This window comes from Martes martes (assembly GCF_963455335.1).
Source record: "Martes martes genome assembly, chromosome: 1".
Taxonomy (NCBI): domain Eukaryota; kingdom Metazoa; phylum Chordata; class Mammalia; order Carnivora; family Mustelidae; genus Martes; species Martes martes.
In genome coordinates, this window is record NC_137888.1 from 160,002,772 (window position 1) to 160,020,194 (window position 17,423).

Genomic DNA, 17,423 nt, shown 5'->3' on the forward strand with positions numbered 1-17,423 from the left:
CATGCAAGGATTGACATGAGCTTCTAAAACGCTTTAAGGAATTTTACTTACCAACATGAAATGTGTTTTGTTTTAAATACGACATGTGCACACACACAATGGAATATTATTCAACTTTTAAAAGAAATGAAATACCGGTATCTATTACGACATGGATAAATCTTGGGGATGCTATACTAGCTAAAATAAGCCAGACACCTATGGACAAATACTGTATGATTCTACTTGTGTGAAGCACCTGAAATAGGCAAATTCATAGAGACAGAAAGTGGAATAGAGGTCTCCAGGTGTTGGGGGGAAGAGGGGAAACACTGGAGCAAGGGTGGGGGATGGTGGGTATACAGTTGCTGTTTGGGAAACTTTTTTTCTTTCTGATGATGAAATTTTGGAAATGGTTAGAGATGGCTGCACAACATTGTGAATGTATTTAATGTCACTGAATTGTACACTTAAAAATGGTTAAAATTTTATGTATATGGTAAACGGTCACCTATATGTATATTTAACCACAATTTAAATAAAAAAAAGAAAGAGGGAAGCAGAAAAATCAGTACCAAGGCAGTCTGGGAAAGGCTCAGCTGTGTTTCCAAAGGCTTTGAATATGGAGGAAAGGGCCAAGAGCTGCAGAGAGAATGAGGACAGTTAATAGAAGCTGGAAAGGCAAGGAAACAGATTCTCCCCTAGGGCCTCAAAAAAAAAAAAAAAAAAGGCGCAGCCCTGCCGGCACTTTGCTTTTACCCCAGGGAGACCCATTTTGGACGTCTGACTGTCAGAATATAAGAAATAAAATTTGTGTTAAAAGAAAAATTTTGTATTACCACAAATTTGTTTTATTTTAAACCGGCTGACCTAATACTACTCCCTTATCCACACAGTAGATATTGTTACACTTCCCTCCAGGGAACATTCCTCTTCCCTGCATCACCCCAAACCTGGACATAACTAATCAATCTTTTCTCAGGCTTCCAGGGGACCTCCCACTTGAGACCAAAGGTCATGGGGCTGCTGGTTTTTCCAGGTACACTTGCCAGACGTAGCAAATAAAAGTACAGATCCCAAAAGAAGCAACAACTAGCACCCATGTTCCGTTGAATGTGAATTGATCATGCAGTATTTAGGATATATACTTAAAAAACTGTTGGTTGTTCATCTGAAATTCATATTTAATTGGACATTTCATGTGGCAACCCTATTTCCTGGCCACATTCAGTAAGCCCACACAGAGTGGGTTTGGGTCGTTTTGCATTTTTTTAAACGATTAAGCGTATAGATGTGTTATTTTTTAAAAATCTGATTTCCAGGTTCTCTTTAAACCATATCCTCGCCCACTTCCGGCGGGCGTTCAGCGGTCCCGGCACGCGGGCCTGCGCGGGAAGAGTGGCGCAGGCGCAGAGCGGCGTGCGGGCCTGGGGCTAGTGGATTGCCGTCGCGGAGCGCAAGGACGACCCGCGCAGGCGCAGAGCGGCCGGAGCCCGGGCTCCCGCGGCCGAGGGCGAGCACTTGTCGCTTAGGAGGAGCTGCCAGCGCTCTCCCTCCCCCTCCGCAGGGCGCGGGCCGTCGGTGCCCTGCGCTCCCAGCGCGGTCTATTTATATCCCCGGGCCCTCACAGGCCCATATTGGGCAGTCCCCGCCGGTCCAGCCCGCTCGCTGCCCCGCCCCGGCCAGCCCGGCTCCGTCCGTGCGGCCACAGGGCCAGGTCGCGGCGCCATCGCTGCAGCCTCTGCGGAGCCAGTGGGGCCGTGCCTCAAGCCGGGGGTCAGCAGCTTGTAAGTAATGGTGACAGAGGAAACGCGGGCCCCTGCTGAGGGCCTTGTCTTAGCTCCAGGCCAGGCCAACAGAGAAAGGTCGAGGGCCTGAGCTGGGCGGCAGCCTCCCCAGCCCTTGGCACTTGCGCGGCCCACTATGCTTCCCTCCCGTCATCATGGGGCTGGCTCCTGCCTTTACAGATCAGCCCAGCAGTCACTTCTTTCTCGAGACCAGTTTTGCTTAGCCGGGAGTCGCTTCCCTTCCCTCTTTATTTTTTTTTTTTTAAGGTTTTATTTATTTATTTGAAAGAGACACAGAGAGGGAGCATAAGCAGGGGGAGTGGGAGAGGGAAAAGCAGGCCCCCCACCCAGCAGGGAGCCCCATGCGGGGCTCAATCCCAGGACCCCAGGATCATGACCTAGGCCTAAGGCAGATGCCCAACGACTGAGCCACCCAGGCGCCCCTCTTCCCTCTTTAATGGGGCTGCAGTCACCGTCCTAGCATTATCTACCCTAACGTTTGCCTCCCTCGCTAGACTGTAAGCTCCATACAGGTAGGAAGCGCCGTCTGTCTTTCCCTCCCCGGCTGTCTGCCCAGGGCCTTGAATAGTGCCTGGCACTTTAAAAAGCCTTAATAAGCATCGAAAGTATCCCCAGGCAGCTCTCTCAACTTCAAAGCCAGGAATATAATTGCCCTGCATTTCCCCCCACGTGATTCTTAAGAGGAACTAATGAGCTACTGCATAACGCACAGTAAAGCACTTTGGAAAGTATAAAGTGCCTGAGAATGCAAAACAGTGTGAGCTCCTCAAAGGAAAGCAAAAAGAAAACTTGTCTTATTTAGCTTTATCACTTATAGGCCTGGTGGTTATTAAACACCTAGTGTGTGGGATGGATTATTGCTATTAAGTGAATAGGTGTTTTTCCATACAAGTGGGAGACTCAAAGTGCATTTAGGGTAGTGTGGGTATTCTGAGCCATTTCTTACCAGTGTCTGTGCAAAGTTGTGATACTGAAGCAAAATAGGACTAACATTCACGATAATGGGGGCTGGGGAAAGGAGAGTAGATGTGCCATCTGAGAGGTGGCAACTGTCTACTCAGGTCCCGCACACCGTTGTCACCATGGGAATTAAGGCTCCACTGTTGCCATACCTTCCATTTTTTTCAGTAGATGTTGCAATGTGGCAGTTTTGTGTGTAGACAACAACTTTGCCACCCTCCCCACCAAAAAGTCTGTGACCAGCCAATTTGTGATCTCTGGCTTCAGTTCTCTAAAAACTGGGGCCAAATTCCTGAGAGCATGTGGTAACAGGGAATTAATTTTGAAAGTAGAAGTGAGAAGTGGATGTCACAGTGCATCAAGGAAATCAAGTGAAGGATTCTGGGTGATTAGCTTGACTTGGACAGAACATTAGCAGCTTAAAGAATCAAGCACAACTTTTGAGGGTAGAAAAGAATCTTCAGGATGATCGTTTATTAGCAGGTCTAAAACACGAAGAAAAAAAAGATTATCATCAACTTGTAATTTAGGACGAAGGAAAACCTTTAGTTGCGTAGACCTTATTGAGCAACCGTAATGTAGCAGGCATCCTCACAGACAGACGTTAAGAGTATGGAAATGACTAAAACACGAGCCCCCTGCTCTCAGTGTGCTCATCATTGGAAGGGGAGGCAGGGAGATGCAACAGTCACTGTGTTCAAGGTGCAAGCAAGGAAGGGCAGAGGAGGCTTCAGTGGGGGATGTCTGAGCTGACTTTGGAAGAGCCACTTGTATTTCTTCAGATGGAAGGGGGAGAAGGATATTCCAGACAGACCAACATGTGTAAAGGTAAGGTATGCATTAGAATTGTTAGTGGTTCGGTGCTATTAAAAGACTGAAAAGTATAAGGAAGGAAAGCCAGGAGATGAGGCAAGAAAGGTGGGGAGATGCTGGATTGAGAAGGGCCTTGTGGTGTTTGAGGGACAGTGTTGGTGAAAATAGGCTTCGGATATATTTTTTTAAATCTTTATTATTGAAGTATGTTTGACATAGCATGTTATGTCAGTTTCAGGTGTACAAAGTAGTGATTGGGCAATTTCAGACATGCAGTGCTCACCATGGTAAGTGCAGTTCTCCAACTGTATCCCCTCCTTCCACACTTCCTCAAGACAGCCCTATTCTGAATTTGATATTTTTTATAATTAGCCTTCATTTCTTTATATTCCACCACAGTTGTATTATATCCTTAAAAAATACATAATTTTTAAACTTTTTATTTTTTGGTTTTTGAAAGATTTCTTTATGAGGGGGGGAGCTTGAATGGGAGGAAGAACAGAGGGAGAGAGAGAGAATCTCAAGCAGACTCCCCACTGAAGGGGAGCCCCACTCTGGGCTCTTATCTCATGACCCTGAGATCATGACCTGAGACCATGACCTGAGCTGAAATCAAGAGCCAGACGCTTAACTGACTGAGCCACCCAGGTGCCCCTCATTTTTTATTTTGATGTAATTCCAAATTCACTGAACAGTTCTAAGAAGGGTACTTAAAAAACTCCCATATACCTTTCCCTGGATTTACCAATTGTTTATTTTGTCAGAATATATTGTCTATATTTACCCTATTTAGAACAGAACTATTTTGCATATTTTAAACATGAGATCAGTGGTATGTAGCATCTATTCTTCTAAGTCTATGATGTTTTTGAAATTCCTGTTGATACATGTAGCTCTACTTCATTCTTTGTTTATGCTGTGCAGTATTCTCTTGAGTGAATATCCTCCAGTTTTTCTCCTCTCATGTTAATCAGTATTTAGGTTATCTCCAAATTTTTGCTATTTCAAACAGTGCTACTGTGAATTTAAACTAGTTTCGACTTCCACAAAACATGGAAGCAAGCTCATGCATCATTTGTTATGTAGAAAAAGTAGCAACTTTAAAGATAATGTAAAGATTATAATATTAAGCATTATAAAAGCAAATCCTTGGCAGCTTAAATTAACATTTTTATGCCACATTAAAATTTGTAGCAGTCCGTCTCTGAAAACTAAATATACTGGACATGGGTATAACTGCATTTTGGATTTGCAAAGTAATTAGGCTTTATTCTTGTGATTTGTATTTATCTTTGCTACTCATTTTTTCTCTGTTATTATGGGTACTATTAATATGAATGCACCAGTTCAGTCTTCTATAAATTGGAGCAGAGAATAACTTCCCATTGATATCATTGAGAACATTTATACAGTTTTGTTTTGCTGATGAGAGTAGAATGCCCTCCCTGCCCTCATTACAAGAAAAAGTTGCTGTCAGCTCTCTCTTATTTATGAGCTGTGTCTGTACCCACAAGCAATTTGTATATGGACCCAAACATTGTTATTATTAGAAAAGTATTTATACAGGTGTATCCCGCTTCGGCTGTACCAAGCAGATTTTACCAGGCAAATGGGGTATTGTGCATACATGGCCTTATTTCATTCTCCCAACTCTTCTTAAATAATTCTCAAAGCTAATCTCAAGTGAGGAAACTGAACAAGGCTAAGAAACTTGCTCACGTTACTTGATAGCAGAGCAAGGATTCAAAGCCAGGCCTCAGTAACCAGCCAAAGCCTGTGTTTCCAGTGTCTGATCTGCACTCTGTTACACTACTGTAAAATAACAATAATTTCCATTTATGGGGCACTTGGATGCCAAGAACTGACCTAACTGCTTTTATATACATTCTTTCCATTTTACAGATGAACAAACCAAGGTTTAGAAAGGTTAAATCATTTTAGGATTATAGCAAGTAAGTGGCTAAACTGAGATTCAAACCCAGGACTCTCTCCCTTCAAAGCCCTCATCTGCAATGCTAGTACCTTCTCTGTACCTTATAGATACAGGATCCAATACTGAGAATGTCTTGGAAGTGTAGTGGTGCATTTTAACTGTGTGGGTATTTTTCAGGGTTTCCATCGGTAAATTCATTTGGTCCATAAATCCATAGAAATTTTGAGTGGCTTTCAGGAGGTGTATAAAAGGCAAATAGAAGGAGGGGATACTTAATAAATTCATGCGCCCATCTAAAAATGTATAAATGTTCCTTCAGAATGTTGGGAACAATTATTTCTGTTTGGTTTTTTTTTTTATTATTTCTGTTTTAAAAGTGTTTGTTGTTTTTGTTGAAGCCAATGTTTGGGGCAGACAGGCTGTATCTAAATAAAGTATTTATTCAAGAAATTGATTTCTATTTGGGAACCTTGGGAACCAGGTGATCTTTTTGAATCAAAACTCTTTAACTGGCCTTAAGCAGAGAAGTGGAGGCACCCAGATGAGATATTATCCTACTCAGGATCTAGAGAATGGATTTATTTATAACAGTAGAGCAAGAGTCGTTTTCTGTATAGCCCAAAAGCTAAGAATGGATTTTATCATTTCAAATAGCTTTTAAAAATCAAAAGAATACTGTTTTGTGACACATGAAAATATATGAAATTCAAGTTTCAATAGCCTTAAAACATTTCATTGGCACACAGCCATGCTCATTTGTTTATGTATTGTTTATGCCTGCTTTTTCATTACAAAAGCAGAGTTGAGTTAGGACAGAGACCCTAGAGCCGACAGAGCCTGAAGTATTTACTCTCTGGCCCTACTTTGCCCACACTTGCATGAGAGTGAGTGGTTAAGGGTGTAGACTTTGGAGTCAGATAGAATTGGGTTCAAAACTCAGTTCCTGCACCTGTAAGATGTTGTGGCTGTTTAATGAGAAGAGGTGAACTTAGAAGAGTGACTTAGTATATATTGTCTTCTATCAAGAAGGAATGAAGGAGCGCCTGGGCGGCTCAGCTGGCTAAGCATCGGACTCTTGGTTTTGGCTCAGGTTATGATCTCAGGGTTGTGAGATCAAGCCCCGCATTAGCTCTGCGCTCAGTGGAACGTCTTCCGGAGATTCCTTCCCCCTTCTCTTCCCTCCCTCTCCGCTCTTCCCTGTCACACACACTCCCTCTTTCAAATAAATACATAAAATCTTTTTAAAGAATGAAGATAATAAGTTTCTATTTTTTTTTTTTTACTTGACAGTATACTAATAGAAAACATAAGAATATACCAGAAGTGGGGGCGCCTGGGTGGCTCAGTGGGTTAAGCCTCTGCCTTCAGCTCAGGTCATGATCTCAGGGTCCTGGGATCGAGCCCTACATCGGGCTCTCTGCTCAGGAGGGAGCCTGCTTCCTCCTCTCTCTCTCTCTGCCTGCTTCTCTGCCTACTTGTGATCTCTCTCTCTCTCTGTCAGATAAATACAGTCTTAAATTTATATATATATATATATGTGTGTATATATATATATACACACATATATATATATATATATATATATATATACACCAGAAGTGGAATTTTACAAAATATATTATTGCAATTACCGTAAGCAACCTTTTCTCAACCTGTTCCCATATGCCACGCATACTAGTAAGGACTCTTGAGTGTCAGTTACAACAATCCCAATTCAAGCCAGCTTCAACAATTAAAGAATGGTTTGTCGCTGAAAACTGAAAAATACAGATCTAAAGCATGTTCCAGACCCATTGCTCTGGATTCTCTGCCTTCTTCTTTGTATTTGCTTTGTCCTTGTGCTGGCTTATGGGGACATGGCTGCAGCAGTTCCAGACCTCTCATCTGCGTAACACCTGGACACCCCCGCTGTTGAACCAGAGACCTGAGCTTCATTCTGATTAAGCCCATCTCCGGTCTCATACCCATCCCTGAACCAGTCACAGTGGACCTACCCCATCCATTCCAAAAGAAGGCAGGTTGGATCCTGGGGGAAATCCAATATTGTCCACTGTAAAGTTGTTGATAAGGCACTCCTGTATTTATAGAGAAGAGAAATACATACTGTACTAGTTATTCCACTTTTAACTTCTCTTTGAAACTAACGCTGCCTGTGTTTTTATTAAGGTAGTCCCGTGCCACAAGGTTCGACAAGGTGGTTTGGTTCTTGTCTTAAAGATACAAAATCCTGAGGCACCTGGGTGGCTCAGTCAGTTAAGCATCTGCCTTTGGCTCAGGTCATGGTCCAGAGGTCCTGGGATCCAGCCCCGTGTCAGGCTCTTTGCTCAGTGGAGAAACTGCTTCTCCCTCTTCCTCTGCTCCAAAACCCTCTGGTGCTCTCTCACACTTTCTCTCTCAAATAAATAAATAAATCTTAAAAAAAAAAAAAAAAAGATACAAAACCTAGGGTTGCGGTCATAACATTTTGAGCCCTCAGCGTTTCATTTCTTCCTAGCAACATCAAGGTCAACACTTTGGGAACTAAAGAGTCTGGACCGCCTTCATTGTACCAGATCTAGTGATCCTATCTGGAAACTGCTCTTGGCTTTCTAGCACTGGTATTGGTATCCTCTGAGTGAGTCTTAGGTATCAGTACAAATAGAATAGGAGAAACTTGTTAATATTTATCTCCCTATAAAGAAACTTTTCTGGTTTTCAGCTCGAAGTAACAGCTGCTATCTATAAAGTTGATTGATGTGTTTATGTACAAAGAGGCCCACATAATATGATTTGGGCTACTCCATAATGTGTTGTGGGAGAGCTCAGAAATATAATGACCTCTTAATTACCCATAATTGGATTCTCTTGGTAAAAATCTAAACAAATGAAAGTAAAAAACAAGGGTTCACTTTTAACCTACAAGGCCTCACAAAGAAAGTCTTAAACTTTTACTGAAATCAAGTTGAGGCATTAATGCTGGAAAATCTAGCAAGGAGGATTTTATTCCTATTTCAGTTATACAGATTCTTAGATCAGCTAGTTGTTATCATTTCACACACTCCTGCACAGTGATTTTTAGGTCTTATAGTTGCCATTGTATTCTTAAACATTCCTCTCATGCTTAACACTTTGATTCAATGAACTTTAATTCAACACTGAAAAAAGTGTCATTTCTCATTGAGATACAGTGAGAATTGAGATGGAGAAATCTCACTGAGATTTCTAAATTTGATAGGATTATAGAAATGTACAACTTTGACAGCTGACAAATTATGCTTTTGAATGATTAAAATCATCACCTCTCTTCCTCTCTTAATACCTAGGAGTGGCTTTTCTACCATGGTTCATTCTTAACCGCATACAACTTCTAGCCAAGTAAGAACTAGAAAGTGTCAGGATCCGAAGACCTGCTCCTCCATATGAAGGTTGCTGACTCTAGGAATTCCTTCTTTAAATCCAAACAGCTAATTAGCTTCCTTGAAACACTGTTTCTATTCCCCTGGGCAAGGGGAAGACAGACAACTAGCTTAAAGAGACTTCTGATTAGACCAGGGTTTTTTAAGGGGAGAAGTGAGTCCATCTCTGCCACTGTGAAGTAAGGAACAAGGAGAAGCTGAGCAAGGAGTGGGGATAGAGAAACGGGATGGCTTTTGTGCACTTTCTAAGTTTAGGATGACTTAGCTCTGAGTTTCAAGTCTTGTGAATTCTCAGACTAGCAGACATTTGGTTATGTTTTCCACAGCACTGTTTTGAATTATTTGCCCCATAGGAAAAGTTTGAGCATAATTTTAATGGACTTTTTTTTCTCAGCCATCCTTTGTGGTTCTGGGGCCATTATAACATTTGAGGGTGTTTTGGGTTTTTTGTTTGTTTGTTTGTTTCGGCAGGTGTATATGACATTTGCAGTGATGCATCTCCTCCGGGAGCAGGTTACCTAATTTCCCTACCCCCTTGGTCTGCAGGCAGGTAACTGCATATGGAGCTGCAAAACAGGCTCTCTTACCACTTCTCTCTTCGTTCACCTTGAGAAGGAGGACTTTCCAGCCCTCCTAGAAAGATCTCTGCTGCTGATTAGGTGAAATGTTGTTAGTAGTTGATAATTTACTGTTTATACAATTACTGACATTATTCCTAGACACAAAAGTTGTCTTAAACTACTGCATTTGGGGTGAATAACATTTATTTATAAATACTTCTTAGCACTAATACTGCATATTTAAATCACCAAGAATTGTGTTCTTTCAGGAAACCCGATTCTTTTCTTTCCCTCAGGAGTGTTCCAGCACATCTCCGTTGCTCTGTGAGTAATCAGACATGCAAATAGCCCCACAAGAACCCAGCTACATTTGAAGAAGACGTACTTAGAAACACTGAAAAGTGTATCATGGAGTGCAAAGCTGAGGGAAAAGAAAAATACCAACATAGTTTGAATTTATTGAATCAAGTTAAGAACATGAAAGAATTAGGAGAAATGATCGATGTCGTACTCATAGCAGAAGGGGAGAAATTTCCTTGCCACAGGCTGGTCCTGGCTGCATTTAGTCCTTATTTCAAAGCTATGTTCACCTGTGGACTACTCGAATGTACTCAAAGGGAAGTCATACTTTATGACATCACAGCAGAAAGCGTGTCCGTGATACTGAATTACATGTACAATGCGGCTTTAGAGATCAATAACACCAATGTGCAGACCGTAGCTATGGCTGCCTATTTTATGCAGATGGAAGAAATCTTCAACGTGTGTCAAAAATATATGATGGTCCATATGGACGCCTCAAACTGTGTGGGTATCTATTATTTTGCAAAGCAGATTGGAGCTGAAGATTTATCTGATCAGTCGAAGAAATATTTGTATCAGCACTTTGCTGAGGTGAGCTTACATGAAGAAATATTGGAAATCGAAGCACACCAATTTCTGACGCTTATTAAATCAGATGACCTTAACATATCTAGGGAGGAGAGCATTCTGGACTTAGTCCTGAGATGGGTAAATCATAACCAAGAATTGCGCACGGAGCATCTGGTTGAACTTTTGAAGCAAGTCCGGTTGGAACTTATAAATCCTTCTTTTTTAAGACAAGCCCTAAAAAGGAACACAATGCTTCTGTGTGATGCAGATTGCATTGACATAATTCAGAACGCATTCAAAGCCATCAAGACACCCCAGCAGCACTCTCTGAATCTTCGTTATGGCATGGAGACTACCAGTCTCTTGCTTTGCATTGGCAACAATTCTTCAGGCATCAGGTCAAGACACAGGAACTATGGGGACGCCAGTTTTTGTTATGATCCCGCTTCACGAAAGACCTATTTTGTCTCGTCTCCCAAGTATGGAGAGGGCTTGGGAACCGTGTGTGCCGGTGTGGTCATGGAAAACAACACCATAATTGTGTCTGGAGAAGCAAGTGCCTCTAAACTCTCTAGACAAAAGAATAAGAATGTTGAAATCTACAGGTTTGTATGTCTCCAATATTTGTAAATTGCTCTGACATTAGCAAGGGTAGAAGAAAGTACTCCTGAAAGAGGATCATCTCTTCAATGACGTGTAGTCAAAATTACCCTGTAATTAACATATTTTACATGTATAGAAAATTCATAATGAAATCACCCACATTTTAAAATTATTCTTTCTTCTTTTATTTGTGTTGCACATACAGCTGGATTTCTATAAGTTGACTGTATAGATGTTATGATTCCACTGTACAGTTTCATGCTCAGCTTTCATTATTGGTCCATATGAAAGGGTACAATTGCTTAGTTACAAGTTTGGAGAGCATAAGATAACTTTTAACAAGAAGAAAAGTTGGTTCATTTGGATTTCTTTGAAAAGATTTTTTAGTTCATAATTCAGAGTAGTAAATAATTACTAATTTTTTTCACCCCAAAATTGCTAATTAACTGTCAGTTTTCACTCTGTATCCCTAATTTGTAGATCTTTCCTGAACCTCCAAGAGCCTAAAATGTTCATGGCCTAAGAATTCTAGGCTTCAAGGCCCTGAATCACAGGAGAAGGGAGTGTCTGCTAAGAAGTAGCATGTCCTCTAGGTCTCCTGTGTGAGGACTATACATTCGTTTACTGTTTCTTCAAGTATTCAGTGAGCATTCAGGGCTTCTGTCTAACTGGGTAAATAAGAAGTAGGTACATAGAATAAGCACTAGGTAGTAAAGCTGTCCTTCAGTGTCCTCCCCCTCTTAGTTCCCTCTTAACGAGGATTTTTTCAGACTTTTCAGTGAGAAAAGAATTCTTGCTGGCAAAGTTGGGACAAAGAAAGAATTAAGAGGTCTACTATTTTCCTGTCATCTTTTAACATTCCATTATCTGCTTTAAGTGATAGGCCTGTCCCCTTTTCACCTTCGTCTCCCCTGGTAGTGATTGGGGGGGGGCGGGCGGCAGAGCCCTGGGTGAGTGACAAGGCCCTATGCCCTTAAGGACCAAGCACATCCCTGGGCAGTAAGCACAGCCTTCTTCAGAATAACTATATCCCAATAATCAGAATAATCAGATGTCAGATCCCAAGAGCCCTTCTTTTCATCATAGAGTCACTCGTACAGGTATCTCAGGTTCTTTGCAAAGCTCTTTTTCTTCCTCATCAAGACAGTCCACAGTTCTGCCATTGTTTTAATTTTTTATTTAAATTCAATTAATTAATATATAGTATATTTCAGAGGTAGAGTTTAGTGATTCATCAGAAGCATATAACACCCCGTGCTCACTATATCATGTGCCCTCCTTAATTCCCATCACCCAGTCACCCTATCCCCTCTCCCACTGAATTACATGTACAACCCTCCAGCAACCCTCAGTTTGTTTCCTAGACTTAAGAATCTCTTATGGTTTGTCTCCCTCTCCGATTATGTCCTATTTTATTTTTCCCTGCCTTCCCCTATGATCCTCTGTTTTGTTTCTTAAATTCTACTGTGAGTGAAATCATATGATAATTGTCTTTTCTGATTGACTTATTTCACTTAGCATAATACCCTCTAGTTCCATTCACATTGTTGCAAATTGTAAGATTTCATTTTTTGGTGGCTCAGTAATATATAAACATAAATGTTATATATGTAAAATTTTAATATATATATAATTTACATATATATCACATCTTTATCCATTCATCTGTCATACACACACACACACACACATATATATCTCACATCTTCTTTATCCATTCATCTGTTGATGGACCTCCAAGCTCTTTCCATACTCGTAGAGGTTGCTGCTATAAACATCGGGGTACAGGTGCCCCTTCACATCACTATGTTTGTATCTTTTGGATACCTAGTAATGCAATTGCTGGGTCATAGAGTAGCTCTATTTTTAACTTTTTGAGGAACTTCCATACTCTTTTCCAGGGTGGCTGCACCAGCTTCCATTCCCACCAACAGTGTAAGAGGGTTTCCCTCTCTCTGCATCCTCACCAATATTTGCTGTTTCCTGACTTGTAAATTTTAGCCATCCTGACCGGTGTGAGGTGGTATCTCATTGTGGTTTTGATTTGTATTTCCCTGATGCTGAGTAATGTGGAGCATTTTTTTCATGTGTCTGTGGACCATTTGTGTGTCTTCTTTGGAGAAATGTCTATTCCTGTCTTCTGCCCATTTCTTGACTGCCATTATTTTTAATAAACATCCATCCCTGTCCAAGTGTCTTTTTCTTATGATCCTCAGGCATCTTTCCTCTTAACTTTTTTTTTAAGGATTTTATTTATTTATTTGACAGAGAGAGTTCACAAGTAGGCAGAGAGGCAGGCAGAGAGAGAGAGAGAGGGAAGCAGGCTCCCTGCTGAGCAGAGAGCCTGATGCAGGACTCGATCCCAGGACTCTGAGATCATGACCTGAGCCGAAAGCAGCGGCCTAACCCACTAAGCCACCCAGGAGCCCCTCCTCTTAACTTTTTTTGAAAGCCTACTTCCCTTTCTGATGACACATATCTAACTACACACTCTGTGTCTTCCTTCTTACCTGTCTTCAACTCAGCCATGTTCCCATCACCAACCTGCTCCTCCTCGGGGCTCAGAGTTAGGGCCAAAGTATCAGTTACCCTGCTCACCTCCTCCAATAATGAAATGGTCAGCATGGCAAATAATGAAATTTTCAGACTCATTGCTTTGGGCTTCAATGAGCCAGACTTCCAGGAGATGTCTGGATAATTAAAATCTTAGAGCACTCCTAAAGGTCATGTTAGTGCCAGTTTTGTGATATGTGTGAGAAATGGTCGTCTTGTGGTACCTTCCTACTCTATTATTTCTGTTCTTATCCCTTTTATCTTTGCCTAAATGTTCTTCAACTTGCCTCTACTCTATAGTTCATAGATTACTATGCAGATCTATGCAGATCTATTTCTTCTTGACTTAGGAAGGACACCTGTACTCTCTAGTAGGCCATTTCTTTTCAGAAAAGATAGACCTTTCTGTGTTCTTTAACTCTCTCTCTTACTTGGGTGTACACACCATTGAGGATGTAAGTGTTGTCTTAACTCTATCAACCTCTGTGAATGTTGAGCCACTTTTGTCACTATTTCCTTTTCATGTCATATCCATTTTCCTTAATAAGATGTTTTATAGTTTTATCTGGGTGTTTTCTCTCCCCACTTTCAGTTCAAGGTGTTAAAAATCATATTAGCAAGCTTGCCCAACAAACACATACTTCCCAACCTTCATGGGATGTATTTCATTCTTGGCCTGTTTTATTAACCCATGTCTCAGAAAACCAAAATCCCACTTTTTAGTTCTATTGATATACTTATCCACTGGCTTTACTTCAGTATCCCCCACACTTGCCACCTAATCCTCCTTCCTCTTCTAAAATCCAGTACAATTAAAAGCTGTGGTGAAAATATCAACTGTGATTCTAGGGACTGGTTTCCTACCTAGATTACACAGAAGACAATGATGACTGGGTTTGTTGAGTTTCTGCATTTAGACTGTGACAAGCCAGACATGCCCTCCAGAAAGGGAATATCTTCCAGCTTCCCTGTCAAGCCTGAAGTAAGGAGTTCTCTCTAGGGAAGAATGTAAGAATTCACTCAGAACAACTGAGCAAAACTCCAATAATCCAATTTACTGTCAAGTGTTTGATACAAAATAAGTAGCATACTTCAAACTGTATGGTACTCTGTACTTTAAAACTGTACTCTGTATAGAACATTCATCATTTCTGCATTTATTTCCATATGGAACAGCTTTTTTTTTTAATTTTCCATATTTTCCTGGTTTTGTTTTAGTTTCGAATTCCAGAATATATTCTGGATTTTCTGGGACAGATCTAATTTCACATCCCACTGTCCCCGTAAGTACTTTTATTCTTCCTAGACTATGCGTCCCAAGTCATGATTGGAGAAAACAGACTTACCACTATCAAGAGGCAAGACAAAGGATACCCACAAAATCATACGTTTAATGGCTACGTATGCTACACACACACACCATCAGTTAATGTGCTGGACTCTAGGAGGTATAAAGACCATATATCCCGATGTCCCTACCTCCCAAAACCCTTTTCAGACTGAGATATTTTTTCATGGAAGAAATTACTGATAATTTCATTAACATTATACCCAGACCATGAAAACAGATGTTAAATGTAGCCGACACTTACATGTGCTCTTGACTCTGTTCTAAGCCAGTTAGAACTACAAGAACAAACCTTAAAATTCTACATCCCCTACCTTGTCCCATCAGAAATCTCTGAACTGAGATATTTTGAGATTCTCTACTGGAAAGCTGATTGCTTTAATGTAGTATTAAAGTGAGACTTCTAGTCCACAGAATAAGACATTTTTGGTGGTTTTTTTTTTCATTTTTGCTTATTCCTCTTTTTTAGTAAAATTACAAATGACTTGCTACAAGCGTTCCTATTTGTTCTAGATTTTCTTTCGCAGAATTAGGTAATGAAAGCTAGTCCTAGATAATCTATACTTTGTCAATATATTTTCTAAAATTCTGCAGGGAGATCTGATTAATTATTTCCATGCATATTACAGTTTGTTTTTCAACCCTTGCCAAAAAAAAAAAAAAGCAGCACAAACCTATATTACTATCTTGTATTAATGTTTCTTCCTCTCCAGTTAGATGAACCAAATCATGGTGTTTCTAGCTGGAAAAGAAACTTAAGTGTATTTCTTGGGTAAGTTTTCCAGTTAACACTAATCCTGGGTTCTCTCTCTTAATTTGCAGGTATCACGACAGAGGAAACCAGTTTTGGGAAAAGTTAAGCACCGCTGAATTTCGAGAGCTCTATGCTCTGGGCAGTGTCCATAATGACCTCTATGTTATAGGAGGACAGATGAAAGTCAAAAACCAGTATCTCATTACAAACTGTGTGGATAAGTACTCTGTTGAACGGGACAGTTGGAGAAGGGTGTGTCCTCTTCCACTGCAGTTGGCATGCCATGCCGTAGTAACCGTGAATAATAAACTTTACGTGATTGGAGGCTGGACCCCTCAGGTTAAGAAATTTCCTGTATACTTAATTGGCATGGCTGTGCTATGTCTGGCCGCTGGGTTGAAAAATATTGTAGTTGTTGAACACTAAAAGAGCATGACTTACATCTTGGTAAAATGCATTTTATTTTATATACTATTAAACTTAAGATTGTAAAGTGTTAAAGCAGTTTAGGAGAATGAATTTTAAAGTGTGTTATTCATAGACATGACTGCATTCAGTATTCATGCTATGCTCTTTATAATCCTTTCCATTCTTGCTAATCATGAAAGATGCTTATGCTGAGAAATTATCTGTAGGGAACATCTAAGTAAGAGACGGAGACACCAGCTCCTCATCCCACTTCTGTCTGCTTAATGGTTGCGTGAGCTGGGACAAGGAACTTTCAGGTCTTTTCCAAATTTAAAGTTCTTACTCTACATGGGAAACCAGAATATTCAACCCTTGATGGCTCAACCATTTCCACAAAAGTAGATTGTGATTTTAAATGTTTTATGGCTTTGCTGGGCACCAGCAGATAGAGAAACCAGGATACCATTTGCATGGAAGCCCAGCGAAGAGATGTCAAGCCAAGACTGCAAAGTCAGTAGAGGGCAACCACAGTGGCCCTTCCTCTTCTTTCTGGGTGTCCCCCTGGTGCCTTCAGTTCTCATGGTAGTAGCAGCAGGCCAGCTGCCTTCTGCCCTGGCCTGCCAGTCGTTCTCATGAGATGAATCTTACTAGCTCATTGTCCATCCCCATGACAAAAAGTAAACTTATTTTTGCCTGTATGCTTTCTTGTTTTGGCAATTTGCTTCATGATAATAACTGATAAAACTGATGCTTTTGGCATTCATTTCATAAGCTTGAATTTTGCCACTTATAGCATATCATACCTGTTTTTAAGCCTTAAACTTCACATTTAATACATTTTGGAAGGTGTCCTGTGTACCAAAAAGTAGTACAGATTTAATCACAGCAAGTAGCTGAAACCTGACCAATTATTTGTAATTAAGCATTTTCAGAGCTATCCATTATATAGTTAATTTTGCATGAATAAGCTCCAAAGACAATGTAGAAGCTTTTCTTTGGTTTTTCTTGCCACTAAAATAAAGATCAAATACTTAAAACTTAGAAGGAAAATTAAAACAATAAAGTCAATACATGTTACTGTATAATGTCTTAGAACAAATGACATGTGGGTATTTATTGCATAACAAAAGCTTTTGCTGGTCCCTACCTAAAACACTACATTAAGTTGCAAGATAACCTGGGGTTGTGAATGCATCACAGTGATCATAATTCCTGGTGTATTTAAAGTAATTAAATTAATTACAACTTTCATAAGTATGGCAATTATTTCTGTGTCAAACACCTGCATCCAAAACAAAAGACACTTGAAAAGCATCCTTAGACTGAAGTCATAAAAGTTCTTGACACATTGAAGACAAAAAACCCAGAAACACTACTTTGCCTGAAGTTTATGATAGGGGAAACCATATTCATGTGTGTAAGAATAAATAGTTCAA

The 17,423-nt window shown here is 40.5% G+C and overlaps 1 protein-coding gene across 6 annotated transcripts in view; it reads left to right on the top strand.

Annotated features, from left to right (window-relative positions):
* The first annotated feature begins 1,668 nt into the window (after window positions 1-1,668).
* The window catches only part of KBTBD12 (kelch repeat and BTB domain containing 12), a 73,361-nt gene continuing 57,606 nt past the window's right edge, over window positions 1,669-17,423 (top strand). For 2 of the 6 annotated variants that reach the window (XM_080824136.1, XM_080824135.1), the window contains exons 1-3: window positions 1,669-1,766; window positions 9,745-10,926; window positions 15,648-15,918. In XM_080824136.1, coding sequence (XP_080680262.1) covers window positions 9,857-10,926; window positions 15,648-15,918 — 1,341 coding nt within the window. In that variant the 5' untranslated portion in view covers window positions 1,669-1,766; window positions 9,745-9,856. Of the gene's footprint in view, window positions 3,576-3,792; window positions 3,848-9,744; window positions 10,927-15,647; window positions 15,919-17,423 lie in introns of all 6 variants that reach the window. The other 4 variants (XM_080824137.1, XM_080824139.1, XM_080824138.1 and 1 more) reach the window with 4 other exon arrangements.